General features: G+C 33.3%; 2 protein-coding genes across 4 annotated transcripts; both read left to right on the top strand.

Moving 5' to 3' along the window:
* Window positions 1–13,796: 13,796 nt before the first annotated feature.
* LOC135133665 (uncharacterized) lies at window positions 13,797–21,173 on the top strand. Of its 2 annotated transcripts, none has more exons than XM_064062132.1 (16): window positions 13,797–13,967; window positions 14,018–14,164; window positions 14,216–14,487; window positions 17,862–18,042; window positions 18,092–18,282; window positions 18,335–18,557; window positions 18,607–18,771; window positions 18,820–18,960; window positions 19,015–19,232; window positions 19,277–19,803; window positions 19,851–19,941; window positions 19,990–20,172; window positions 20,221–20,301; window positions 20,353–20,619; window positions 20,670–20,785; window positions 20,832–21,173. In XM_064062132.1, exons 1-16 carry the CDS (start codon window positions 13,799–13,801, stop codon window positions 21,061–21,063), a joined length of 3,204 nt encoding a protein of 1,067 aa, XP_063918202.1. In that variant the 5' UTR covers window positions 13,797–13,798; the 3' UTR covers window positions 21,064–21,173. The 2 variants fall into 2 exon arrangements, with proteins under 2 accessions (XP_063918202.1, XP_063918201.1); XM_064062131.1 differs by having other exon boundaries at window positions 18,820–18,963.
* A 410-nt stretch (window positions 21,174–21,583) lies between these two features.
* LOC135133712 (uncharacterized) lies at window positions 21,584–24,943 on the top strand. 2 transcript variants are annotated; one of them, XM_064062197.1, is made up of 12 exons: window positions 21,584–21,788; window positions 22,033–22,191; window positions 22,245–22,420; window positions 22,598–22,778; window positions 22,827–23,017; window positions 23,068–23,290; window positions 23,340–23,504; window positions 23,553–23,693; window positions 23,748–23,956; window positions 24,006–24,529; window positions 24,580–24,670; window positions 24,720–24,943. In XM_064062197.1, the coding sequence occupies exons 1-12, from the start codon at window positions 21,620–21,622 to the stop codon at window positions 24,759–24,761; spliced, it is 2,271 nt and encodes a 756-aa protein (XP_063918267.1). In that variant the 5' UTR covers window positions 21,584–21,619; the 3' UTR covers window positions 24,762–24,943. The 2 variants fall into 2 exon arrangements, with proteins under 2 accessions (XP_063918267.1, XP_063918266.1); XM_064062196.1 differs by having other exon boundaries at window positions 22,818–23,017.
* The last annotated feature ends 791 nt before the right edge of the window (window positions 24,944–25,734 follow it).

The following is a 25,734-nucleotide window of genomic DNA, read 5'->3' as shown; positions in this document are numbered from 1 at the left end:
CCCTCTTGACTAACGACGAACAAAGAAAAATCGTCACAATTGAGATAGGGTGGGTGGGTGGGGCTTATATTTAGCATTATTTCCTTCTTAATATACATAGTCTTTTCTTCACAACAAGAAACTGAAAACATGTTAAAATGGTAAATTTTATTCCCCACACTTCTCTACAAATTTACCCTTTTAAACACATTTTCAGTTTCTTGTCGTGAAAAGAAAACTAGTTACATATATTAACAGAAAAAAGGTAAAATACAAAACCCGCCCACCCGCCCCCATCTCATTTGTGACGAATTTTTCATTCGTTGTCAGACCGAGGGGCGGAGCTTAATTGTAAAGTCGACGTTTCGCGACAAACATTTATCGTCGTGAACGTTTTAAATATATTTTCGTGAAAAGATTGTTACGTATATCCCGAAATAAGGCAAAATCGACAAATAGAGAAATCGAAATTCCAGAATTTAAAAAATTGAAAAATCGAAATATCAAAAAATGAGCAAATCGAAAAATTGACAAACTTAAAACTAAAAAATCGAAAAACCGAGAAAGCCGAGGAGAATATTTAAAAATTGAAAAACTGATAATCGAGAATTGAACAATGGAAACATCGAAACATCTGAATTCGATAATTCGAGAAATCAAAAAATTGAAAAATTGGAAAATTTTAAGAAAGAAAAATTGGCAAAGCCGAAAATTGATAAATTCGGAAAATTGAAAAATTGGAATATAGAAGAACTGAAAACTCGAGAAATCTATAGATCTAGAATTTTAAAAATTGAAAAATTAAAACATCGAAAAGTCGAAAAATTGAGAAATCGAAGTATAAAACAGTCGAAAAATTGAAAAATCCAAAAAATAAAAAATCCAGGTGTCCGAAAATAGAATGTGACCCAATTTCTGAAATGATAAGCGTTAATTCAAATTATATTTTGCTTTTTCTTTGTAGTCTTTTTTTCGCAACAAGAAACTTAAAACATGTTTAAAACAGGAAACATATGGATTTTGTAATTAAAAAATATGTTAAAATGATAAATTTTATTCTCCACACTTCTCTATAAATTTACCCTTTTAAACAAATTTTCAGTTTCTTGTCGTGAAAAGAAAACTAGTTACATATATTAAGAGAAAAAAGGCAAAATACAAAACCCGCCCACCCGCCCTCATCCCGATTGTGATAAATTCTTATTCGGTGAGCTTTATTGTAAAGTCGATGTTTCGCGACAAACATTTATCATTTAGAATTTTAAAAATTGAAAAATTAAAATATTGAGAAATCGAAGGATAAAACAGTCGAGAAATTGAAAAATCTAAAGTTTAACGAAAAATTGAACAATCTAAAATTTAACGAAAAATTGAAAATCCGAAAAGTAAAAAATCCAGGAGTCCAAAAAAGAATAAGTCGAAAATCGAATGTGACCCAATTTTTGAAATGAGTGTTAATTTAAATTATATTTTGCCTTTTTTCGTAGTCTTCTTTTCGCAACAAGAAACTTAAAACATGTTTAAAATTATGGATTTTGCAATTAGGCTCCGCCCCTCAGTCTGACAACGAATGGAAAATTCATCACGTTGAGATCCAGACGGATGGGTGGGGCTTATGCTTTTTTTTTTACTTAATACATATGGTTGTTTGAGCAACACCATCACTGAAGAACATGTTTCACATGGTAATTGTTGTAGAAAAATACGCATTTTGCAATGAAGCTCCGCCCCTCTTGACTAACGACGTGCAAAGAAAAATCGTCACAATTGAGATTGGGTGGGTGGGTGGGGCTTATATTTTGCATTATTTTCTTCTTAATATACATAGTCTTTTCTTCACAACAAGAAACTGAAAACATGTTAAAATGGTAAATTTTATTCTCCACACTTCTCTACAAAATTACCCTTTTAAACACATTTTCAGTTTCTTGTTGTGAAAAGAAAACTAGTTACATATATTAAGAGAAAAAAGGCAAAATACAAAACCCGCCCACCCGCCCTCATCCCGATTGTGATGAATTCTTATTCGGTGTCAGACCGAGGGGCGGAGCTTAATTGTAAAGTCAATGTTTCGCGACAAACATTTATCATCGTGAACGTTTAAAATATATTTTCGTGAAAAGATTGTTACGTAGGTATACCTATATATATAAGCTCCTGAATTTAAAAAATTGAAAAATCGAAATATCAAAAAATTGGCAAATCGAAAAATTGACAAACCCAAAACTAAAAAATCGAAAAATCGAGAAAGCCGAGGAGAAAATTTAAAAATTGAAAAATTGATAAATCGAGAATTGAACAATCAAAAGATCGAAACATCTGAATTCGATAAATGGACAAATTGAAAAATTGAAAAATTTTAAGAAAGAAAAATTGGCAAAGCCGAAAATTGATAAATTCGGAAAATTGAAAAATTGAAATATAGAAGAACTGAAAACTCGAGAAATCTATAGATCTAGAATTTTAAAAATTGAAAAATTAAAACATCGAAAAATTGAAAAATTGAGAAATCGAAGTATGTATAAAACAGTCGAAAAATTGAAAAATTTAAAGTTTAACGAATAATTGAAAAATCTAAAGTTTAACGAAAAATTGAAAATCCGAAAAGTAAAAAATCCAGGAGTCGAAAAAACGTAAGTCGAAAAATCGAATGTGACCCAATTTCTGAAATGATAATGTTAATTCCAATTATATTTTGCTTTTTTTCGTAGTTTTCTTTTCGCAACAAGAAACTTAAAGCATGTTTAAAATAGGAAGTATGGATTTTGCAATTACGCTCCGCCCCTGAGCCTCTCAACGAATGGAAAATTCATCTCGTTGAGATCCAGACGGATGGGTGGGGCTTATCTTTTTTTTTACTTAATACATATAGTTGTTTGAGCAACACTATCACTGAAGAACATGTTTCACATGGTAATTCTTGTAGAAAAATACGGATTTTGCAATTAAGCTCCGCCCCTCTTGACCAACGACGAACAAAGAAAAATCGTCACAATTTAGATAGGGTGGGTGGGTGGGGCTTACGTTTTGTATTTTTTTCTTCTTAATATACATAGTGTTTTCTTCAAACAAAAAACTGAAAACATGTTTAAAATGGTAAATTTTATCCCCCACACTTCTCTACAAATTTACCCTTTTAAACAAATTTTCAGTTTCTTGTCGTGAAAATAAAACTAGGTACAATATTAAAAAAAAAGGCAAAATACAAACCCCGCCCACCCGCCCTCATCTCAATTGTGATGAATTTTGTATTTGTTGTCAGACCGAGGGGCGGAGCTTAATTGTAAAGTCGATGTTTCGCGACAAACATTAATAATCGTAAACGTTTTAAATATATTTTTGTGAAAAGACTGGTTACGAATATCCCGAAATAAGGCAAAATCGACAAATCGAGAAACCGAAACTCCAGAATTTAAAAAATTGAAAAACCAAAATATCAAAAAATGGGCAAATCGAAAAATTGACAAACCCAAAACTAAAAAATTGAAAATACGACAAAGCCGAGGAGAAAATTTAAAAATTGAAAAATTGATAAATCGAGAATTATTAAACATCGAAACATCTGAATTCGATAAATCGAGAAACGAAAAAATTGAAAAATTGGAAAATTAAAAAAAAAAATTGGAAAACACGAAAATTTAAAAATGAAAAGTTAAAATATAGAAGAACTGAAAACTCGAGAAATCGAAAGATGTAGAATTTTAAAAATTGAAAAATTAAATCATCGAAAAGTCGAAAAATTGAGAAATCGAAGTATAAAACAGTCGAAAAATTGAAAAATTTAAAGTTTAACGAAAAATTGAAAAATCTAAAATTTAACGAAAAATTGAAAATCCGAAAAGTAAAAAATCCAGGAGTTTAAGAAACGTAAGTCAAAAAATCGAATGTGACCCAATTTCTGAAATGAAGATGTTCATTCAAATTATATTTTGCCTTTTTTTTGTAGTCTTCTTTTCGCAACAAGAAACTTAAAGCATGTTTAAATAGGAAGTATGGATTTTGCAATTACGCTCCGCCCCTTAGTCTGACAACGAATGGAAAATTCATCACGTTGAGACCAGACGGATGGGTGGGGCTTATCTTTTTTTTTACTTAATACATATAGTTGTTTGAGCAACACCATCACTGAAGAACATGTTTTACATGGCAATTCTTGTAGAAAGATACGGATTTTGCAATTAAGCTCCGCCCCTTTTGACTAACGACGAGCAAAGAAAAATCGTCACATTTGAGATAGGGTGGGTGGGTGGGGCTTATATTTTGCATTATTTTCTTCTTAATATACATAGTCTTTTCTTCATAACAAAAACTAGTTACATATATTAAGAGAAAAAAGGCAAAATACAAAACCCGCCCACCCGCCCTCGTCTCAATTGCGATGAATTTTTCATTCGTTGTTAGATCGAGGGGCGGAGCTTAATTATTAAGTCGATGTTTCGCGACAAAAATTTATCATCGTAAACATTTTAAATATATTTTCGTGAAAAGATTGTTACGTATTTCCCGAAATAAAGCAAAATTTAAGCTGTATTATTGCCAACTTATTGAAATTTCTAATTTTAAATACTCTAATTTCTTATGCAAATTTTAACGAAGATTAGGATCGCTGATTATATTTATGAAACAATTCTATTTTGGCCTTTTTTAGCCCAAAAATCCGCTCTTTATTCACTTCGACGCCGCCGAAAAGTGGAATGTTTGTCCACGATTGGCACTCCTCCCCGATCATCCACTTTTTATTTTTCGTTGTCAGATGCACCACACTCGCTTTGATCTCGCTGAAATCCGACTGGTTCTAGTAAAATATGTCTTTCCATTAATTGTACAGTTGCTTGGCTTGGACAGAAGAAATCGGTCATAACGATTAATAATGGAAGAGGTTGTGTTCAAGTCTGTCAGAAATATTTATTTTAATTAAAAAAAGACTCCCATTTTATCTGTCTGGTTTGAATGGTCGGTGCTGACATGGAAAAAATTGGTTCGCTTTAATTTGTTCGGGATTATTTAATGCCATGCAGCACGCGAGAACCAACATGGCGTTTTGAATTCTGCGAGTAGGCAGCTTTCAATTTATTAAAACCTTACCATCATAATTCCAACACTCCAATCGCCGTGTTCGGATAGCGGGAACATAATCATTATCGGCTAAGTACAAGTTGTTAGAAATTTAGAGCCGGCGAGGCGGTTTCGTAATGGATTGGATAGTTTACCGATGCTGCAACAACTATTTTTTAGTTAGTACTTACCATTCTCCCGATGGACTCGCTTATAACATGCTCCATCTACTTTTAAGTAACCTTTTTCGTCACTATTTCCAACAGCCCATCCCGGATTTGTTCAGACCACCAACATTCCACCCAAATTCCTGTGATTCATTAATTCTCCGACGCCTCATTGTCTAGCGAAACTTCTAGATTAGAATCTTGGCCATTTCAGGAAATTCTAGGTATCGCCAGGTCTACAGCACCTGTGCCTGCGAGGGTCTCTTTCCGAAGATGAGAAATGATCCTCGATTAAAACAATTTATCCCAACAAAAGAAATCTAGAATCCATAAAGAAACTACACAGACCCTGACTTCATTGTTAAAAATAGTGGCGATTGTTGTTGTCTAAACCCATGGGAAAAGTCTCCCAAGCGTGACCCGTCGTCAAAATCGAACAAGACTTTTCTGATCAAAACGGGAATCTTAAGTAAACTTTCAATTTAAATCAATCTCCACATGAAGTTCTACCTTACGAGATCCACCTGAGTTCCGCGAAATTGCATAAAGAACACCTCGTTACGTTGTTAAAACTCCAATTACGTTTACATTTTTATAAATAATTGTTCTTCACGGGCTGTGTTTCAATCAAAACTCGAATGTCTCTGCGGTGCTTTATTGAAGATCCCGCCTTGTTTGTATAAAAGCCTCGGGAAATTTCTCACAGTTTTCTATTGTTCAAAACACAAGTCTCCGGTATTACAGGTGTCAGAAGTGATGAGAGATAAATTGTTTTAAAGAAGACGCTTTCTCGGAATCGCCTCCCATTTGTTCGGTCGATGTAGACAGATCGGCGGCTTTAAAAAATGAACTTGGGATTTTTTCAAGCAGTGGCGTAACAATCTAACAGTTTCTCTGCAATTTGCATCCGTAAGGAGGAAAAAGCGGGATTTGTCATAAAAAACGGACTGAATGCGCTATTGGAGGAACGACATTAATTTGACTTAATGTTAGTTATCTGTAGTTGAGTATAGTGCGGTGACGCTAATGAGAACGATAATTTTCTGTTTTTCAGCTTGGAGCGATTTGAATGGTTATTATACGAAATCAAGACGTACTCTATCAAGGAGGAATGATGTTTATAGGCGGCGAAGGTTGTTTGTTTAGGCAGGAATTACCCAACATGCCGGGTATTGAAGTTTATTCATTCAACACTTTTCGGTATAAATTTTCCTCGCTTTCCCTCCTAAATTCTAAAACTTCAGTTTAATTTTAAGTGGTGAATCACTGTAGAATTAGGTCCACGACTTATTATTTTTTTTATGCCAAACATGGTCCATTGTGTCACAACACTGCCGTTCCGAGTCCCAACTTTGTCCCCCGACCCATAAAAGCCCTCGGCCCCAATGAACATTTCACGAAAACATAAAATCCCACAATGTCCCCACTGACACTAAAACATCTATTAAAAATTATACAAACCAATCCAGGACGCATAATTTACGACCGTCTACCGAGAAAACAAACCAGCTCTCCGATAAAATTATTCAAAATTATTCAAAACACCTAACACGAAAAAACGAACAAAAAATCATATACCTACGACCGCAGTGAAATATGAAAACCGTAAAAAATATGACAAACGTTTTTATACCTTTTGTTGTAATATTTTTTTTGAAATATATCAGGGTTTCGTGATCTTGAAAAGAGATAAGGGCGCCAGGATCCAAATAACCACTTGAAGGATGTTCCACGATTAGATTTCTGTGGTGGCAGACGTGTGTCGAGGAGCTTTAGATGAGATAGCGATTGTTAATTCGTCTTGATAGAGGTGCACAAGTCGTTACGCCCCCAAATCAGGGGCCATTGTCATTGTAATGCGACGTCAGGTGAGTGTGACACCACCCCCGCCCCCAGGAATGGTCCGCGATCGGGCTGATGGAAGGTGACGGCTGGATAATTAAATAAAAAGGATGAAATGCGCGCTTTGTAAAAGAAAACAAAAAAATTGGTCGAGCCAAATAAATCCCACTTCTCTGAAAAATTATCATTTTCTTTGTTCCTTCATTTTTTCGATTTGTATTTTGTCTAGTTTTTAAGTTTAAATTTTTCAATTTTTCGTCTTTTCAATTCAATTTCTAGATTTTGCAATTTTTCGATTTGAGTTTCTCGAGCTTTCAATTTTTAATTTTTCCATGTGCAGTTTTTCGTTTCAGTTTTTTATTTTCTTTATTTTTACAGTGTTCCGATTTTATAACTTTTTCTTTCTTCAATTTAACCATATGTAACTCATTCAATTTTTAGATTTTGGAGTTTTTCGATTTGAAATTTCGCGATTTTTCAATTTTTAATTTTAAATTTTTAGATTTTTCATTTCTTCAGTTTTTTGAGTTGTCCATTATTTCTTAATATCTGAAGTCTTCTCTTCCCAACAAAAAACTGAAAATATGTTGAAAGAAAACTCTCTATCTATTAAAAAAAACAAAGAGTAAGCCCCACCCACCTCCCTGATGCCAATTGTGATGAGTTTTTCATTCCTAATCCGACCGAAGGGCGGAGTTTGATTGTAATACATCAACATTTTTCTAAAAAATTCTACCCATTTAAAAACGTAATTCATATGGTAATGTCTTGTAGAGAAATGAGGATTTTGCAAACTAAACTCCGCCCTTTAGCTCATAATGAATGAAGCATTCATTACAATTGAGAACGGGTGGGTGGGCGGGGCTTATATTTTGCCCATTATTTCTTAATATACGAAATCTTCTTTTCCTAACAAGAAACTGAAAATATGTTGTTGAAAGAAAACTCTATATATTAAAAAAGGAAGAGTAAGCTCCACCCACCCGCCCCGATCTCAATTGTGATGAGTTTTTCATTCCTAATTAGACCGAAGGGCGGAGTTTGATTGTAATACATCAATATTTCTCTAAAAAATTCTACCCTTTTAAAAACGTATTTCATATGGTAATTTGTTGTAGAGAAATGAGTATTTTGCAAACTAAACTCTGCCCTTCAACTCACAATGAAGAAAGCATTCATCACAATTGAGAAGGGGTGGGTGGGCGGGGCTTATATTTTGTCCATTATTTCTTAATATACGAAGCCGTTTTTCCCAAGAAGAAACTGAAAATATGTTGTTGAAAGAAAACTCTATAGGTATATTAAAAAAAACAAAGAGTAAGCCCCACCCACCCGCCCCGATCTCAGTTGTGAAGAGTTTTTCATTCCAAATCAGACCGAAGGGCGGAGTTTAATTGCAATATATCAATATTTCTCTAAAAATTTCTACCCTTTTAAAAACATATTTCATATGGTAATTTCTTGTAGAGAAATGAGGATTTTGCAAGCTAAACTCCGCCTTTTAGCTCACGATGAATAAAGCATTCATTACAATTGAGAACGGGTGGGTGGGCGGGGCTTATATTTTGTCCATGCTTATTAATATGCGAAGTTTTCTTTCCCCAACAAGAAACTGAAAATATGTTGTCGAAAGAAAACTCTGCATATTACAAAAAAAAAAAAAAACAAAGACTAAGCCTCACCCACCCACCCCGATCTTAGTTGTGATGAGTTTTTCATTCCTGATCAGACCGAAGGGAGGAGTTTGATTGTAATACATCAATATTTCTCTAAAAAATTCTACCCTTTTAAAAACACATTTCATATGGTAATTTCCTGTAAAGAAATGAAGATTTTACAAACTAAACTCCGCCCTTTAGCTCACGATGAATAAAGCATTCATTACAATTGAGAACGGGTGGGTGGGCGGGGCTTATATTTTGTTCGTTATTTCTTAATATAAGAAGTTTTTTGCAATTTTTCGATTTGAGTTTCTCAAGTTTCCAATTTTTAATTTCTCCATGTGCAATTTCGTTTCAGTTTTTTATTTTCTTTATTTTTACAATTTTTCAATGTTCCGATTTTATAATTTTTTGATTTTTCATTTTCAATTTTTTCAATTTTTCGGTCTGCAAGTTTCCAAGATTTCTTTTTTCTTTCTTCAATTTTCCTATATGTAATTCATTACATTTTTAGATTTTGCAGTTTCTTGATTTAAAGTTTCACGAGTTTTCAATTTTTAATTTTCAATTTTTCAATTTTTCATCTCTTCTGTTTTTTGAAAAATACGAGAAAGTGCAAGTTATTCTACGTGACTTACATAAGGAGTACAGTCCAATATTATTGAATAATAGATTGACTTTGTTTTTTTATTTTAATATATCTTGTTCTTTGCGTCAAAAAATTGTTGAAAAAAAACTACGTATATAAAGGAAAAAAAAAACAAAAATATAACATCAATATTTCTCTAAAAAAATCTACCCTTTTAAAAACAATAAAAACATATTTCATATATCAGTTTCTTGCAAAGAAATGAGGAGTTTGCAAACTAAACTCCGCCCTTCAGCTCATGATGAATAAAACATTCATCACAATTGAGAAGGGGTGGGTGGGCGGAGCTTATATTTTGCCCATGTTTTCTTAATATACGAAGTCTTCTTTTCCTAATAAGAAAACATGTTTAACTTTCCTGTTGTTGAAAGAAAAGAGAAAACTGTATATATGTAATAAAAAAAATAAAAAACGAAGACAACGTTATTATACCGTGCAATTATTTTTGCGAAGATTTGAACGTTAAGCGAAAAACTGAAAGCGGATTATACTACAAGTATGTGGGCGTATTTTTGTATAACATTCAATTTGTTAAAAAAAAAATCTTAAGGCAAATATCCTAACATTAGATGTGCAGACTGGCGATTTTGAAAAAAAAATTAATACAAAAATTTTACTATTTAGAATATTTTGGGAAAATAATGCCAAGGTCTTCAAAGTGTTAAAAATTAAAAACAAACAAGAATTTGCGAAAAGGTGAAATTAATAAAAAATAAGAAACTGAAAATATGTTGTTGAAAGAAAACTTTGTAAGTATAGATACTTATATTACAACGATGTTGTGAAAATGGTAGAAAGTTAACCAAAATTCGTTCAACCATTCCCATTAAAAATTTTCTTCTATTCTTTTTTAAATATATTGTACAAAATTCGTATATTATTATTTATTTGAAATTATTAAATCGCTTATCATTTTTTAAATCTGTCACTGTAATTTAATTTTGAGAGTCAGTTTTTACTTCCCGAGCGTAAGTTAAGAAAGTATTAAATTGCCACTTTTATGTTTTCTCGACATTTCAAGACCCCTACAGTACGAAAAAAGTAGTCACCCGTTTCCGTCTGTCTGTCTGTCTGTCTGTCTGTATCCATTTTTATTGCACACGTAATCTCCGAAACTGCTGGACCGTGCTTACAATGAGCCGTATTTTAAAATGAGTTGAATGTTATACAAAAATACTCCTACACTTAGTAGTAGTATACGAATCCGCTTCCAGTTTTTTCGCTTAACGTTCAAATGTTCGCAAAAACAATTGCACGGTATAATAACGTTATATTTGTTCATTTTTTTTTTTAATATATAGAGTTTTCTTTCAACAATAGGAAAGTTAAACATGGTTTCAGTTTCTAGTTGGGAAAAGAAGACTTCTTATATTAAGAAATAATGGACAAAATATAAACCCCGCCCACCCACCCGTTCTCAATTGTAATGAATGCTTTATTCATCGTGAGCTGAAAGGCGGAGTTTAGTTTACAAAATCCTCATTTCTGTACAAGAAATTATCATATGATATATGTTTTTAAAAGGGTAGAATTTTTTAGAGAAATATTGATGTATTACAATCAAACTCCGCCCTTCGGTCTGATTAACAATGAAAAACTCATCACAATTGAGATCGGGGCGGGTGGGTGGCGCTTAATCTTTGTTTTTTTTATAGTTAGAGTTTTCTCTCAACAACATATTTTCAGTTTCTTGTTGGGAAAAGAAGACTCCGTATATTAAGAAATAATGGACAAAATATAAACCCCGCCCACCCACCCGTTCTCAATTGTAATGAATATTTTATTCATCGTGAGCTGAAGGGCGGAGTTTAGTTTGCAAAATCCTCATTTCTGTACAAGAAATTATCATATGATATATGTTTTTAAAAGGGTAGAATTTTTTAGAGAAATATTATATATATATTAGGGTGATTCAAAAAAAAAAAATAATTTTTTTTTTCGTGTCAAAGAGGTTCAAAAGTTTCTTTTCAACGTAAAAAAATACCAGTTAAAAGTTGAGCTCTTAATATTAATATTAAGACCGTCCGCATCGCGTTTTTCTATTTCCCATAAGAATAACATGGGAAAATTTTTGTTTGCACCTTCTGATTTTTATTGCTAGCCCGTCGTGTGTCGTGAAAAAAATTCAATCACATATTTTTATAGAGAATTGAACGCTCTACAAAAAGTGTCTCCTATGATTTTGCGAGAAACCTGACTATGATTTTTTAACCCACTGATGCTGAAAATGTTCGGAAAGAGTTTTACTGGCCTTATTATAGCATAAAATTATAAACAATTACTGTTTAAAAAACTAAATTTAAAATGTGTATAAATTTTTGTGGTGATTTATTCCAATAAGACCATCAAATTTATTGTAATGCATCAAAAACGTCAAAATTTGGATAAATTTAACTTTAGCCTAAAATAACTCTTCAACTATCAGGTTTCTCGCACAATCATAGGAGACACTTTTTGTAGAGCGTTCAATTCTCTATAAAAATATGTGATTGAATTTTTTTCACGACACACGACGGGCTAGCAATAAAAATCAGAAGGTGCAAACAAAAATTTTCCCATGTTATTCTTATGGGAAATAGAAAAACGCGATGCGGACGGTCTTAATATTAATATTAAGAGCTCAAATTTTAACTGGTATTTTTTTACGTTGAAAAGAAACTTTTGAACCTCTTTGCACGAAAAAAAAAAATATTTTTTTTTTTGAATCACCCTAATATATATATTGAAAAACTCATCACAACTGAGTTCAGGGCAGATGGGTGGGGCTTATTCTTTGTTTTTTTTTAAATATCTATTAAAATTTTTGCTATATTGAGTCCAATTTGATTTTTTTTTGTAAGAACGTGATATCTTGGAAATCCTTAGTGTATTTTTTTTTTAAAGAACACGAAATATTTTGAAAGAACTCGGAGACTCCTGCTTTTTTATTTTAGAAAGAATTTAAAAGAGTCTTCGGCCCCTGAAGTCTTCTTCAAGAATGTGAAAAAATCTTAATGACGCCTAGTATATATTTTTTAATTAAAACAAAATTAGGGGTCCCTCATTTTTTTTCCCCCAAAGAATACAGCAAAATCTATTTTTTTTTTATTTTTTTTAACAATTGAAAATATCCTGGAGTCTCCTGGTGTTTTGTTTCTGCATACGATGCTTCTTTCCTTGTACTCTTAACAATGAACGCATATACATACTTATAATTTTAGCTCATAGGGGTCATTATTATAAAAAAACACTCCGCAAAGTTAAATTTGACAATTGTTCGACTATACTTCAGGCGCGAGGGAAGTTCTTTCCAAATACCCTTTGACCCTTTTTGTTGTACGTGATGGAGTGTAGAAGCGTCAACTGGCCCAACACCCATGTAACACCATCACGAAATCCCCATATTTCTCCCGATCATTATCGCTGTTATCAGGGAAAGTAGGCACTCGATCGCCCCATCGGCAAAATCCCGCAGAACTCACTCTCTCCTCTCCGATCAAAAGAAGCAAATTGTCTGAGTGGATCGCTCTCCCGTGGCCCCAGACGATAATCAGGTGATAAGCGATTATGCATCAGACTCGCCTAATTGAGTCCCATTGTCCGCGTCCTCGAATTTGAGTGAATAGCTACTCATCAGGCACGTGCCACTAACAACCCCCAAACAATTCCTGCCAACACAGTGTCAACAAAAACCACTCGACAAGCCTCGATACAAAGGAATTACCGTCATTGTTAATGAAAAAAGTTCGCATCACGCACAAGACGTCGAAAAAATCCAGACCAGATTAGCTTTTTGAACAGGAGATGTTTATCTTGGCAGGTTATTCGAGGCGACTATGGAAGTGTCCGGATGGATGTTTGTTATTTGAGGCATTCCTTTGTCGTGCCGAGATCTCGCTAAATAGATTTTCTTATCTTGTAGGTCATCTTTTGGGTAACCGATCACACTTATCTAGATTGTCGTTAATTAAGGCAGCAGAACTGCCGGCTTTGAAATTCGGAAACGTACCTGGAATACGGATAATGGAATGGGGTTTTATTGGGGGTTTACGATTATTCGAAAAAGAGAAATAAAGCGGATGAGGCCGCGTCGTAAAATAAATCAACTGTAACATAAAATCTTGACTGGACGTTGGCATTTCGGCGTGAATAACCAATGAGGCGGGCACAGAAGAACTTGAGGTATCTCGAGGATTTCGAGGCTGGGACCACTTCCGATTGAATTGTCTTTAAATCACTTCGCTCAATTTTCTTTTTCTGTTGAGTCAAAAATGTTGATGAGGAAGTTATTGTTTATTTACGCAGTGACGTTTCGCAAGTTTTTCCGAAATATGACGATTTTAGTGATAGCTCATGCAACTTTCCCACACAAGAGTGACAGCGGTGGACAAACCACAGGATACAGGATACTTAAGCAGATAAAGTTTGTGTCATTAAAGTAGTAATTATTGTCTTTCTTTCCAAGCATGTTGTTGTATTTTTGCTGCTTGTTTTATTTATTAACAATAAGTGGAGTGTCTTTCTGTCAAAATATTTTTGTCACCACGAAAGGGTGTGATGTTGTGTGTGTGACTAACAGCAGTTCTGGGCTAAGTTGGAACTCTGAAATCGAAAATAAATCCGATGTTAATTATGGTAGGTGCAACGATACGTATTGATTACGTAATTTCTTTTGTTCGTTGTAGTATCACAATATATTCCTAACCCATCAACCAGTTTTGACTGTGACATTAAAGAATATGACATGCAAACCAAAAATTACTACGAAATCAAACCATGGACTTTGAAAACAAAGATCAGTAACGAAATAATTTTAGACAGACGATGGGAAGGTGATTATCATACTCGATGCCACTCTAGAGATTTACTTTGCTGTTTTTTAGAAATGAAAATATTTTCGACCACTACTAGACAGGAGTATGTTCCAGTGCGAAATTTAGGACCCAATTTTGATATTCCAATGTCTATTAGAACTAAACGTGCAGCTTACATTTACCTCTGTAATGGACCAGATCCTCCAAGATCAACTTGTTTGCTGTTCGTCCTAAAGGAGTTTGAAATGAACGTAAGCTCTGTTAAAAAATGTCGACAGGACAATGAGCAACTTGATGCAACCAATGCTCCAATCTGTGTGGACCTATTACACAAAAACGTCGTAAGTGCATGTATAATTGTGGGTAAAATGTATCGGTTACAGCTAATATCCGAAATACGTTATTATGCATAATAACCGGAAACATTAGGAATTATGCGTAATAACTGAATTTTTCAGTTATTATGCACAATAACGGAAACGTTTAGGTAATATTGATAATAACTAACAGAGGAACAGGAATTATGCATAATATTAGTCATTAAGTATATTGCCTAATAAGCCAGGGCCGATAATTTTTGAGAACAAAAAAATTTAGAATAGGATGATACCCATTGGAAAAGGAAGAAAATATAACAAAAATAAAAGGAAAAATAATTTACAGGCGATCTGAGGTTGGGAAGTGGAAGAGGGTAAGCTTTTAAGGGTAGAAAACGGTTTATCACGATTTCCGGCAAAACTACAAGTCCTATCGAAAAAAGTTAAATGGCAAAGTTCTAGGTAATAAAAGGATCTACAACTTCTGTATTTAGACTTTTTTAAATAACCTCAAAATTTATGTGAAAAATGAAAATAACCGAGTTTTTGCTTTTTTATTTTTATCCCCCACAAAAAAGTTTTTTTTTTTCACGAAATTTGGTGAAAACTTACCTATTTATCTCCCAAAATCACTGTAATTTTTTTGATTCAAGATATTTATTTTTCTCCCTTATTTTGATTTAATATCGAAAAACCACCCTAATTTTCAATCGAAAATTCTCACGTCAAAATGTTTGCTTTTTAAAAAAAATCGGTGTGCTTTTTGTTCGTTGAAATCTCTACTTTCTGATGGTATAAAAAAAGGTATACATTACTCTGGCAAATTTTCACAGGAAATCCAAAAAAACGAAAAACTCGAATTCGAATTTTTTTTTATCATGTAAAATTTTGAGCTATTTATTAAAATTTACACTTTAATTACTCGAAAAAAGTAAGATTCCATGTTACACTGATAAACTCAAAAATTTAAAATCCATGAAACGAACGCCTTCTCTTGGTGGGAGATTTGTAATTATGAAAGATGATTTAATTCTTGCCAATTGATTTTCGAAATCTTAATTGATTCAGTGTTATATTGTCATTTTTGCATTTATAAATATATTTGATTAATTGTAATCCATGTTTTTGCGATATCGTCTTCGTTTGCAAGTTTTTTATAAAAAATATTGGCCAAATTTGACAAATTTTTATCGTCTGACTAGCAGACCCAGTGAATATTTTAGTAGTTAAACAAAAAATTAAATCAAAACAAATAAATAAATTATAATTAAATTAAATTATAAATTATACATACAAATTTATCGTACGACAATGATTATATTCAACAGCCATCTTGAACCCTGCCTTGCGTATCTGTGGATGAAAGTAATGATACTAATATAGTTACTACAAAATGGGGGTTGGTGGTAGAAAGGTGAAAATTTAGGGTTATATGTATTTTTTGAAGCCAAATCTTAAAAAAATAACAAATTTTGTCCGAAAAATAAAAAAAAAATTTTTGGGTGGGCCACCCTTATCACCTAGGGGTATAAAAAATAGTTTACGACCTATTCTCAGACCTACCGAATATAGACAGAAAATTTCATAAAAATCAGTCAAACCGTTTCGGAAGAGTTTGGTTACACACACTGTGACACGAGAATTTTATCTATTAGAAAACAATGAATTTACGATGTTTTTCTTTCCTTTTCCGGCAAACCCAGATGTTGTATCGCAACCAGAAAAACAATATAGAAATGCAACTATATTTTTGAAAGATTCATATTTGAAACTATTGGACGTGAAAAATAAATCTTTTACATTTCCAGAACCTGGTTTGAGAAAATAAATGTCATAATTATTTGAATTCAATTGATTCAAAAGGACCAAAATATCTTGACCCACAACTATGACAGTTTTATTAGTATCTCTGGCAGTTTCTATCGAGATCTTAATTATGTCAGCATCAGCATCTTCTTCTGCTTGTTTACAGGAAAATCCTTGTGACTGTAGATTCCAAAAGTTTCTTTTAAATAAATCAATTCGTCACGATTCTCTTCAAGTAACTCAGCCTGCACTTGTATTTTTATAGACGATGTTGTTCATTCTTCTGATGGGCAAAAATTTTCCTTAGGCCATTCAAGTATGTGAGTTATCTTAAAATAGCAATAAATAGGCACTTAAGCATATAATTTAAAAATTATCCTACAACTTCAACAAAATATTGTAGATGTCTTGTAAAGTATTAACTGTATTAACTTATTTGGTTGTTAATTATAGTAGTATATTTCGATTTGCAATTTTTTAATTTATCAATGTAACATGAAATATTACGTTTTTCGAGTAATTAACGTGTATATTTTAATAAATAGCTCCAAATTTTTGAATTCGAGTTTTTTCGTTTTTTTGCATTTCCTGTGAAAATTTGCCATAGTAATGTATAATTTTTTTTACACCTTCAGAAACTAGAGATTTCAGCGAACAAAAAGCACACCGATTTTTTTTTAAAAGAAAATATTTTGACGTGAGAATTTTCAATTGAAAATTAGGGTAGTTTTTCGATATTAAATCAAAATAAGGGAAAAAATAAATACTTTGAATCAAAAAAAATTACAGTGAGTTTGGGACATAAATATGTAAGTTTTCACCAAATTTCGTGAAAAAATTTTTTTTTGTGGGAGATAAAAATAAAAAACCAAAAACTCGGTTATTTGCATTTTTCGCATAAACTTTGAGGAAAGAAGGTGTAAATACAAAAGTTGTAGATCTTTTTATTACCTACAACTTTGCCATTTAACTTTTTGCGATAGGACTTTTGCCGGAAATCGTGATAATCCGTTTTCTACCCTTAAAAGCTCACCCTCTTCCCCTTCCGGACCTCAGATCGCCCGTAAATTATTTTTCCTTTTATTTTTGTTATATTTTCTTCCTTTTCCAGTGGGTATCATCCTGTTCTAATTTTTTTTCACTTTTTACCATTTTCAAAGGCTTAGAACATGTCCAGCTGATTTCAAAAAAATGGGACAAGATGAGCAATTCAGGTTCTCATAGATCGAAAAGCAATGGGAATATGACGTTTATATAACTGTAATTTGTCCTTTTTTTTTTTTTAATCAACTGTACATGTGATATGTAGGGGAAAGTGGGGCAGGGTGGGTAGCTTTTTGGAAAATATTATGCATAATTCCTGTTTCTGTGTTAGTTATTTTATTATCAATATTACCTAAACGTTTCCGTTATTACGCGTAATAACTAAAAATTTCAGTTATTACGCATAATTCCTAATGTTTCCGGTTATTATGCATAATAACTGATAAGTTTAGTTATTACGCATAATTCCTAAAATGTCTAGTTATTATGCATAATAACGGATTTCGGATGTTAGCTGTAACATATCTACTGATCTTTTAAATACTCAGTCATATAACTTACTTGACGAAAATTACTGGACACATTTTACATTGAGCAAGAAAGGAAATGATACGTCTTTGAAAAATGCAAAAGGTGAAATAATTTTGGAGCTACGACATAACGTGTCTGATAATAGTCACATGCTTGTCCAAAGCCGATCCGCTCCCGGTCTTTGGAAAATTCACGAAAGTAAAAAAAAAATTGATGTTAGAGAAAGCACTGAATGCATCATTTTTAGTTGACTACATTTACACGGAGAAAGAAACAAATGATACTCGACTGGGACCTCCTATAGACATTAAAGACAATTTTACTTGCATTTCAATGTTAGTATCAATGTGTGAGTCTTGTCAGCTGAAATTAAAATTAAAATCAGATAATTTGTTACTAAAAGAAGAAACTTACCAACCACAAAATAACCAGAAAAAGGTAAAATGCGTCAGTTTTGTGTTTTCTGTTATTAAACGAAACATTGTTACAGTGGTTTGAAATTAAATTTACAGTTGAAAACATCGTTGTCGACTCAGCACATTTATTCGTTTCTACTATAGGAAGAAATAAATCAGGCGATTTTTGGAAAATTGATAAAGTTAGACTTTGCCAGAAAAGAGAATTTCGTGTGATAAAAACTGACCGAGAAGCTGAATGTCAGCTAGTCGAAGATTACACACTAGTTTCTTCTGCTAACTCAGAACCAAAAATTGGTAAGTTCAAAACGATAGTTTCCACTTTACTGCATTGATATCATATCAGAAAGCACCTGCCCAGAGAACACAGTCGGTACTTTTTGCGTCCCATGCCACTGGATCTATCCATCCCACAACTGCGACAAAATCAGGGTTTGTACAGAGTATAAATTAGGAAGAACTGCATGCTGGTGTTCCGCAGGGTTGACGAATCTTCCTCGTTGTCAAGATGGTACTACCTGTGTTTCAGTTGAACTGTTTTAAATGGGTAAAATTTTAGCTTGTGCTGAAGGTCGGTATGGACTTAGCTGCAACAAGACATGTGGAAACTGTAGCAGTCGTAATTTGAAATGTGATGCAAAAAATGGTACTTATCTTTCAACTTGTGTTAAAAACTATGTGGGGCCTCAGTGCGACAGAAGTAGTATAGTTGCCGCAAACTTTCCTACGTAATACTATATAGTAAATTTTGTAGTCGAAGTTTCAGCACCTTATGATATAGAACTAAAGTGGTCAAGTAACAACGAATTATTATTAAAATGGAAAATATTACACGCACTCGAAAGCAAACTTAACCGTTTCAATATTTTAGTGTCTAAATGTAGAGATTATACATGCAAGAAAACGGATACTGTTTTTAGAGACAAGATGTCTGTAAAAACAGTCACCAGCAACTTCATTTACAGAAAAAAGGTAATAATATTCAATGTAAGAAATTTATTATGGTTTATTTTTAGGTTAACTTTCCTATTGAACCATCTACTTATTACATGGTTACGCTGTATTCTAACAATAGCTATAGCACAAAGAGCAATTACGTAACTGACCTAAGTCCACCAGAACTACCAAATATGTACAAAGAAGTAAAACTTACACCGACAGATAGTACCATTACGATAGAACTAGAAACAAGTGCCAAAAATTTGACGGTACTGATATCAGACGATAGCGGTAACTTATATGCACATCCAGAACTGGAAATTTTTGGATATATAGTTACCAATTTTTCTAAATACAGAACAGTAGTCGCCCAAATGGACTGTGAAAAAAAATGTGCATTTGTTATAGGTAGCGGACCTTTGGGAACACAAAATCCTCCACTGATCCCAAACACTTCTTATAACATCACTTACATATTAAGTACCACCAACAGAAATAAAACTAGTCACAGAATTTATTACACAACTTGTTCTTCTACATACAATAGATTAGTGCTTCTTAGTTTACTGGTTCTGCTTCTCATTCCGTTGGTTTCCGCATTCTTGTAAGTTCGTAATATTGTAAAATAATTTTCATAACGAAGCTTTCTAGCTTATGTAAAAAAAAACGAAAACAAGGAATCAGCAAATTCATTCCTAGACAGTTAAAATCCAAAACTGAAGAAAACAATCCTGGCATTCAGGTAGAATTAAAAGTACAATAGCTGTGTTTACATTAAGTGCCTTTGCAGCAACATACTTCAGTAGAACTTAAACCATCTAAGTCTAGTCAAAAAAGAAAAACTACAAGAAAAACAAAAAATGTAAATAGTTACTTAAACCCGGTTTCCCCTTCGAAGGTAATTTCTGTTAAAAATTTTCAAACTTACGTCAAACAAGCCGAAAGTGATGGCGAGCTCAACGAACAGTTTAAGGTAAAAGTTTAATAAGTGGTCGTAAACTTTCTATACTGTTTTTTGTAGGCGATCAGTAGTGCCAAGAAAATTTACGACGAGGTTGAAGGCAATCACTTTTTCCATTACATCGACATGACGTTTGTCAATGTAAAAAACTAAGTTACACAATCCTGAAGGAAAATAAAGTTGGTTTTATAGGGTAATGTGATCCCGAAAGCATTTCTAGTAACTGAGGTACCAAAATTGAGCGAGACACATCATTTTTGGAGGAACATTTTCGAAGGGAACGTCAAACATATAGTGGTACTGAACTCTCGAGAAAACTCCAAGTGTTTTCAGTACTGGCCACAAGTGAACGAGAAGCTGGAGTACGACAACATATCCATACAACTTTTTTCGCAACAAAATTTTCTTCACTATGAAGTGAGAAGGTTCATTTTGGTTCACAATGAAATGAAAAGATACGTAAGTGAAGATGCGTAGCTTTAACGTTAGCTTCAAGTGGATATTTTTAGGTCAACCATATAAGTTTCTATTACAGTGGAACAGATCCGAAAAGCTATGTCTCGTTCTTCAAAAAGCTTTCCGAATATGCTATAAACCCCAATTCGTCTATTTTAATACACACCAGGTTTGTAAAATAATCGAAAGAAATTTTTAATGCAGATTTTTTTTAGTGATTCAGTTAGTAGAATAGGGTTTGTTTTGCTGTGCGATATGAGCATCAGGATGGCTAGGGAAGAAAGTGTTGTGGATGTGTTAAGTAATTTCAAAAGGCTGAGTGATCAGGTGGCATATCTCGTGGATGATCTGCATCTGTACAAATTAAGTTATATGGTTATTTCGGAGTACATTTTTGGAGCCGAGTTGGCTTCTAATCTGACACGAGTCTATAACAACTTAAAATAACACTTATTTAGTTCTGTATTTACAAAGGGTGCTTGTGAATTAATGTAGTCCACGAAATGTGTGGTAGTGCAATGTAGCGTTGTATAATAAATAAATAATTTTGTAATAAATTTCGGAGGTGGACTCACTATTAAACAACATCACTTACAAAAAGATTGTCTACTTTGAAAAGATCTAGGGCAAAAAATCAAGGCGGGTTCATAACCCACATCTGTAGGATTTTGTAAAATTTGAATAACATTTACGTGAAACATTTTCAGCTGACGTCAACATATCGATTGTGAGCATGATTAGATGAAGTTTGGTTTGCGGTTTACCATCTACATAAAACGTTCAGAAAACATGAAAGTAGCTACTGGCCAAAGAATCCTATTGTGCATGGAAAGTAAAAAGGTTAAATTTACGCTTTTTTCCTTAATTTTCCGACGATAACTCTCCCACATTGCGAATGATAGTGGTGAACAAACCACAGACTACAGGATGACAGTCAGTGAAACAAAAAGATAAAGTTTTAAATTAATTAAAATATCTATTGTTGTCGTCTTCTTTTCTAATCATGTTGTTATGTTTTTGCTACTTCTTTTATTTATTAACATTAAGTCGAGTGTCTTTATGTCAAGATATTTTTGTGGTAAAGAACGGATCGGACCTTGTGTGTGTGACCAACAGCAGTTCGGCCCTAAGTTGGAATTTTTTCAGCGGTGGCGGTGCCCAGTCTAATTACGGTACATACCTGTACATATCTATAGATTACTTATTTCATTAAAAATTAATTTTAGGTACAGTATTATAGTGGTAGATATTTGACAATTTTTTTTAGTTCTTGGGCGTAAAAAAAGATTAAAACATTCCAATTTAACTTAGAAATTAAAACAACTGAATAAGTTTATTTTCCAAGCTGCCAGTTTTTATTATTTTGCTTTGTTTATTTTTACTTTCACGCTTTTTCATTACTTTTGTTCATTATAGTATCACAGTATATCCCAAATTCACCACCTAACAGTTTTGACTGTGAGATCACAGATGACAACAAAACCAAAACTTTCTACGAAATCAAACCATGGGCTTTGAGAACAAGTAGGAACTCAAGCATTAGTAACGAAATAATTGTAGACAGACGATGGGAAGGCAAGTGATTAACGTACTCGAAGTCACATTTACCTATTTATCCCGTTTTTTAGAAATGAACACAATTTACACTCCTCCTGCCTCCGGCTACATTCCCGTTATGCGAAATTTAAGACCCAATTTTGATCTTGCCATATCCGTTCGCACTGACCCTGCGGGTTACATTGAGCTATGTAATTCTCTAAGGTCATCTTGTTTGCTTTTTAAATTGTGGCAGTTTAGAATCAGTGTAAGTAGAATTCGACAACGTCTCGTCTAAAAGATTCATAAATTAATGTCCGCCAGATAGTGAACATCTAATTCAGGGAACCTTTGTTCTTCTTAGGCAATCAATAGAAATTCAATGCTCACTATTTGGTGGACTAAAAATTTATCCAAGTACCTACTAATACACATAATTATTCAGTCCATTACGTTACCTGACGAAAATTACTGGGCACATTTTAAGCTGTTTAGGAAAGGAGATGGTATATATTTGCAAAATGAAAAAGGTGATGTACATTTGCAGCGAGAAGATTACACAGATGAAATTACTCAAATGTGGGTACACAGTGGATTTTCTTCCGGTTTATGGAAAATTCACGAAAGTAAGAAAATATTGATGTCAGTGAAAACACTAAACGTAGCATTTTTAGTTGACTACATTTACACGGATGAAGAAACAAATGATACTCAACTGGGACCTCGTATAGACATTAAAGACAATTTTACTTGTATTTCAATGATAGTATCAATGTGCGGATCTTGTCAGTTGAAATTGAAATTAAAATCAGACAACTTGTTACTAAAGCAAGAAACGTATCGTCTACAAAATAAGAAAAAGAAGGTAAAATGTGTCAATTTAGCATTTTCAGTGTAAACGAAACATTGTTGCAGTGGTTTGAAATTAAATTTATAGTTGAAAACATCGTTGTCGACTCAGCACATCTATTCGTTTCTACTGTAGGAGGAAATAAATCAGACGATTTTTGGGCAATTGATAAAGTTAGACTTTGCCAGAAGACAGAATTTCGTGTGATAAGAACTGACCGCGAGTTCAAGTGTCAGCTAGTTGAAAGTAACACACTAGTTTCTTCTGCTATCTCAGAACCAAAAATTGGTAAGTTTAAATCGATAGTTTCCACTTTAGTGCATTGATATCATATCAGAAAGCACCTGCCCGGAGAACACGGTTGGTACCTTTTGCGTTCCATGCCTCTGGATCTACCCATACAACAACTGCGACAAAATCAGAGTTTGTACAGGATATAAATTAAGAAAAACTGCCTGCTGGTGTTCCGCAGGGTTCACGAATCTTCCTGGTTGTCAAGATGGTACTACTTGTGTTGCAATTGAACTATTTTAAATGAGTCAAATTTTAGTTTGTACTGACGGGGTGTATGGACTTAGCTGCAACAAGACATGTGGAGACTGTACGAGTCGCAATTTTAACTGCGATGCAAAAAATGGTACTTGTCTTTCAACTTGTAGTAAAAACTATTTGGGGCCTCAGTGCGACAGAAGTAGTACCCGTCGTAAACTTTCATCCGTAATACTATACCTAGTAAATTTTTTAGTCGAAGTTTCACCACCTTACGATATAGAAATAAAGTGGTCAAACAACAAAGAATTCTTATTAAAATGGAAAATTCTACACGGATCGAAAAGCAAACTTAACAATTTTTATATTTTAGTGTCTAAATGTAGATCTGCATGCAACCAAACGAATATTGTTGTTGAACGTCGATTGCTTGTAGAAGCAAATACCAGCAACTTCACTTTCACAGTAAAAGTAATATACTCAGTGTAAGAAATTTCTGATGATTTATTTTTAGATTCAGTTTCCTTTCGAACCTTCCACTTATTACAATGTTACGCTGTGTTCTAACAACAGTTACAGCACAAACAGCGCTTACAAAATTGACTTAAGTCCACCAGAACCACCATATCAGTACAAAGAACCTAAACTTAATTCTACAGATAGTACTATTACAATGGAACTTGAAACTACAGCTAAAAATTTGACGGTACTGATTTCAGACGATAGTGGTGAACTGTATGCACATCCAGAACTAGAAGTTTTTGGATCAATTGTTAGAAATTTTTCTAAATACAGAACAGTAGCCGCCTTAATGGTTAAAGAAAAATGTGTAATTGTTATAGGTAACGGATCTTTGGAAACACAGAATCGTCCACTGATACCAGACACTTCTTATAACATTACGTATATATTAAGTACCACCTACGGAAACAAAACTAGTTACAAAATTTATGATATCAGTTGTTCAACGACATCCAGCCAACTGAAGCTTCTTAGTTTGTTGATTTTGCTTCCCACTCCTTTGGTTGCGGGATGGTTGTAAGTTGTTTTTTTTTTTGTAAAATTTTTTTCATAACAGAACTCTCTAGCTTACGGGAAAAAATAAAAAAAGGAGAAATCAGCAGATTAATTCCCAGACAACTAAAATTCAGAAGTGGGGACGAACATCCTGATACACAGGTAAGACTAAAAGTCAATTAACTATGTTTATGTTAGGTGTTTATTGTAGGAACAAAGTTTAGTGGGACTGGAACCATCCACGTGTATGTAAAATGTATATGGTTACTAATTTCCGTTAAATATTTCCAAACTTGCGACAAACAAGACAAAGTGTTGACAAAGTAAAAGTTTAAAAACAACGACGTCTTTCTCGAGACACTATTTTTCGCTCAAAGTAAGCAAAAATTCGGGCATTTATTTTACGGATTGAAATTGTCATCTCTTGTCAATAAAGTGTTCTATAGATAGATAAACGCTTTTTCTTTTATTTGTCCACGTGCATTAACGAAAAATTTTCGGGAAGTTATTGTTTCACAAGTTTTTCCGAATTTCCGAAATATGACGAAATCTTTCCCACATTGAGAACGATAACGGTGAACAAACCACAGGTTACAGGATAGTTAGCAAAAAAAAAGTTTGTCATTAAAATATCTGTTGTTGTGGTCTTTCTTTCTATATATGTTGTTTTATTTTTGGTACTTTTTTTATTTACTAACTTTAGCTGGCCTAAAATGTGTCAGTTTTGTATTTTCTATTTTTAAACGAAACGTTTTTGTAGTGATTTGAAATTAAATTTATAGTTCAAAATATATGAAGAAACAAATCAGGCGATTTGTGGGCAATTGATAAAGTTAGACTTTGCCAGAAAAGAGAATTTCGTGAGATAAGAACTGACCGAGAAGCTAAATGTCAGCTAGTCGAAGATAACACACTAGTTTCTTCCGCTAACTCAGAACCAAAAATTGGTAAGTTTAAAACGATAGTTGGTACTTTTTGCGTCCCATGCCACTGGATCTATCCATCCCACAACTGCGACAAAATCAGGGTTTGTACAGAGTATAAATTAGGAAGAACTGCATGCTGGTGTTCCGCAGGGTTCACGAATCTTCCTCGTTGTCAAGACGGTACTACCTGTGTTTCAGTTGAACTGTTTTAAATGAGTAAAATTTTAGCTTGTGCTGAAGGTCGGTATGGACTTAGCTGCAACAAGAGATGTGGAAATTGTACCAGTCGTAATTTGAAAT

The sequence above is a fragment of the Zophobas morio genome, unplaced genomic scaffold (assembly GCF_036711695.1).
Source record: "Zophobas morio isolate AGI-343-1 ecotype UQ-CSIRO unplaced genomic scaffold, CSIRO_AGI_Zmor_V1 ptg000022l, whole genome shotgun sequence".
Taxonomy (NCBI): domain Eukaryota; kingdom Metazoa; phylum Arthropoda; class Insecta; order Coleoptera; family Tenebrionidae; genus Zophobas; species Zophobas morio.
The sequence above is the reverse complement of the archived record's forward strand: the minus strand, read 5'-3'. Positions and strand labels throughout refer to the sequence as shown.

Bases quoted from the DNA above. Each gene is read 5' to 3' on its own strand.
- LOC135133712 (XM_064062196.1), top strand. From the start codon at position 21,620: ATGTTGTTATGTTTTTGCTACTTCTTTTATTTATTAACATTAAGTCGA. The intron at 21,789-22,032 runs GTACATACCTGT...TGTTCATTATAG, and splicing joins CGGTGCCCAGTCTAATTACG to TATCACAGTATATCCCAAAT. The intron at 24,530-24,579 runs GTAAGTTGTTTT...AGAACTCTCTAG, and splicing joins CCTTTGGTTGCGGGATGGTT to CTTACGGGAAAAAATAAAAA.
- LOC135133665 (XM_064062131.1), top strand. From the start codon at position 13,799: ATGTTGTTGTATTTTTGCTGCTTGTTTTATTTATTAACAATAAGTGGA. The intron at 19,233-19,276 runs GTAATAATATTC...GTTTATTTTTAG, and splicing joins ACTTCATTTACAGAAAAAAG to GTTAACTTTCCTATTGAACC. The intron at 20,786-20,831 runs GTTTGTAAAATA...GATTTTTTTTAG, and splicing joins TCTATTTTAATACACACCAG to TGATTCAGTTAGTAGAATAG.